Source organism: Agrilus planipennis, unplaced genomic scaffold, assembly GCF_000699045.2.
Source record: "Agrilus planipennis isolate EAB-ADULT unplaced genomic scaffold, Apla_2.0 scaffold2, whole genome shotgun sequence".
Classification (NCBI taxonomy): domain Eukaryota; kingdom Metazoa; phylum Arthropoda; class Insecta; order Coleoptera; family Buprestidae; genus Agrilus; species Agrilus planipennis.
In genome coordinates this window covers 4,168,392-4,171,387 of record NW_020442464.1, presented here as the reverse complement: position 1 = coordinate 4,171,387, position 2,996 = coordinate 4,168,392, and the positions used below count along the sequence as shown (strand labels likewise).

General features: G+C 28.8%; 1 protein-coding gene across 1 annotated transcript in view; it reads left to right on the top strand.

The window, feature by feature from the left end:
• The first annotated feature begins 122 nt into the window (after positions 1-122).
• The window catches only part of LOC108736944 (ATP-binding cassette sub-family G member 1), a 10,937-nt gene continuing 8,063 nt past the window's right edge, over positions 123-2,996 (top strand). Inside the window, exons 1-2 of the mRNA XM_025981005.1 lie at positions 123-126; positions 1,543-1,660. Of these exons, the coding sequence (XP_025836790.1) occupies positions 123-126; positions 1,543-1,660 (122 nt within the window). The remainder of the gene's footprint in view (positions 127-1,542; positions 1,661-2,996) is intronic.

Genomic DNA, 2,996 nt, shown 5'->3' with positions numbered 1-2,996 from the left:
ATATTATTCGTTATTTCTTATTTTATTCAAAGTTTTTAGTCAAATTCCAAATTTTCTCTCAAACCGTATACTTGTTTTTTAGTATAGATAGTATTTATAACAGATACACCCTGTATTTATAGATGGGTATATGCTTACATTTCATTGCAAAGGTTTATTGTAATTATTTTAATTATCTCGCTAGCTAGAAGATGCGTTTATTTGCAATTGGTTTTTGAAACTGTGTCTATCATAAGTATTTTTTATTACACAATCAACCATTTTATTTAATTGAAATGATATCGAACAGGCGTTACCGTATTCGCGAATTGTGCCACAATTAGCTAGCTATTTACCTTTTCAACTAATAAACAAATGAATCCGTATCATAAACAATTAACTCCTCCCAATTAAACAATAACCCGATAAATGCTGGCCCCTTTCAACTAATTGTCAAACTAAAACAAAAGCGACTTATAGTCTCCTGTTACTAAAAGTGCTTAATATTAAGTAATTATACTTAGTAGGGGTGTCCATAAACAACAATAATTCTTTTATATAAAAACGGTAATTTTTAAAATCTTTCTCTTTAGTATCACTTACGATTAGTATCACTTCATCTCTCCACCCCTATTAATTATCGCAAAACAATACGAGAAATATATATATATTGTTTAAATTTACTTTTTACGTACTTACTCTTCAAAAAAAATTAATATAATATAACTAAATCTTCGTTTAAATATATTGTAGCTGTACGATACTGTTCTTTTAGAGGTATGGATTGTGTATCAGCCACAAAATGCGTAGATATCATAAAAAAAATATGTATGCAAGGGAGAATAATTATTTGTTCAATTCACCAACCCTCCAAATACATTTTTGATGAATTTGACCAGGTAAGCTTATTTTAATCAATTTCATAATTAAAAATTACCTAAATTACTTCAAATACGCGCTCGATAGTAAACGGTATCCCTTACCCTACAATTTAGGACATTGTGTAGTCATAACGTATAAGGGTGGGTATGTTATAGCAGCTATTATTCCCGTAGTCTCTTATAAAAACACCCTCTATTGCATGGTCAGGAGTATTATTGAATTACAGTACCTACCACTAGAAAACCCGTTTCTTTTTCTAATATGCGAACGTGCCCCTTTATTTTAGAAATTAAATTCACTTAATTATTACAATTGCTTTATACATAAGTTTGTAGTTTTTCAAATCGTAAAACTAGTTATAAGAACAAACATATATATAAAATTTTTCCTTTGGCTTTCTCAATTTTCCTTTTAATTACTCCAATTTCCCATATTTTTCCTACTTGTTTCTTTCCATTACTTCTACTCGCATGTCCTAACAACCTAAGCAGGTTTGTTCTACAATCTTCTGTACTGAACATATTCCTACATCCTACCGAACGATCACGTTTTTTATTCTGTCAAATCTTGTGACTCCACATACTCTGAGATATTTCATTACCATTACATGTATTTTTTGATTTACTGATAATTAATTACAAAGGAAGCTTTGTTTTTCAATAGATTTGATATCATTTAAAGGTAAGAAAGAGATTCTTAAAAAAATTAATGGAAGCTTCAGATCAAAACACTTAACAGCTATACTAGGAGGAAGTGGATCCGGGAAGACAACCTTACTAAACATTTTAGCTGGATTATTGTAAGTATCCCGTAAGTTTTACAGGATTGTCTATTATTAAATAGAATTTTACCATAGGATTTAAATTACTAACCAATCAGCATTAAACCCTTCATCGATATTGCCAGTTTCATAATTGTATATCACAAAAACTCAAAAAGTTGTTCGTAATCCAATAATAATTTATGCTATTATAGGTATTTTTTGTATAAGAAAACTTTCAGGTNAACAATAGCTACGTACTGACTAGACTGTTTTCTGCATTTTCCTACACATGTAATAACGTATAACAATAAAAAAATAACTTCTAGCAATTGAGATTAGATATAAAGGTCAAACCAGCTATGTGTAGAATGTAGATATTGAATTGCAGATAAATTTTACAGTAATTTGTCGTACTCTGCAATAAAACATTATAAACATAATTTCATAATGGGTAAGTAAGTACCTATATAATATAAGTTAAACACAATTTGGTACAAAAAGAAAAGCAATGTTATAAAATTTAAAAGTAATTTACTGAAAGCTTTTTCATTAATTTCTTTTGTTTCCATTGAGTTAAACGAAACACGTTTTGGGAAAATTCGTTTGATTTTCTTTTAAGTTAACTACAGTTAACACTCGTTAACCATTCCTATTATTAGCATGGTTACTTAATTAACGAATATTTGTCAAAAAAGGTTACGTTTGTTTGTATTGTTTAACAACTTTAACTTGCTATTGTGAGTTATACCAAATGTGGGTAAAAAAAGTTACTTATTCCGCCATCTATCGAAATTCATCATTACCTTACAAACATACTTGGATGATATGAATAATAGATGGCGTTTAATAGGACACTCACTTAGTATTTTTCTAAACACTTGCGTCTTATTTTTGGTTTTATGTTTACTTTAATCTTTAAAATAAAATTTTTATAAACTTTATTAGTTACTTTTAAAAATAATAATCGAGCTCATGAATAGATCCCTTTTACCAAACTGGTGTAAGGTAACATTAATGTTTAAATGCAAATGTGAAATCATACCGCTGAATTGTATGTAGTTTGCATTAAAACCTTGACAATCAATTTGCAATTCCTTTTTGTTCTTACAGGTCATAAAAGGTCCTGAATAACAATTTCCAGTTTAATAACAAATTAAGTGACAAAAAAAAACAGCTTATCATGTAACCCAGTTACGAATTTATTTAGAACAAATATCAGCGACAGAGGCCTAGACCTAGTAAAAGAAATACATAATGAGTTACTCCTTGCTTTCACTTAACGGTTGAAGAACTAGACAAGATTTTTATTTATTTAACAGTTGTTTATAGGCAGTGATCGAATGGTGAAGCGTAAAATGTCTATAAACAACTG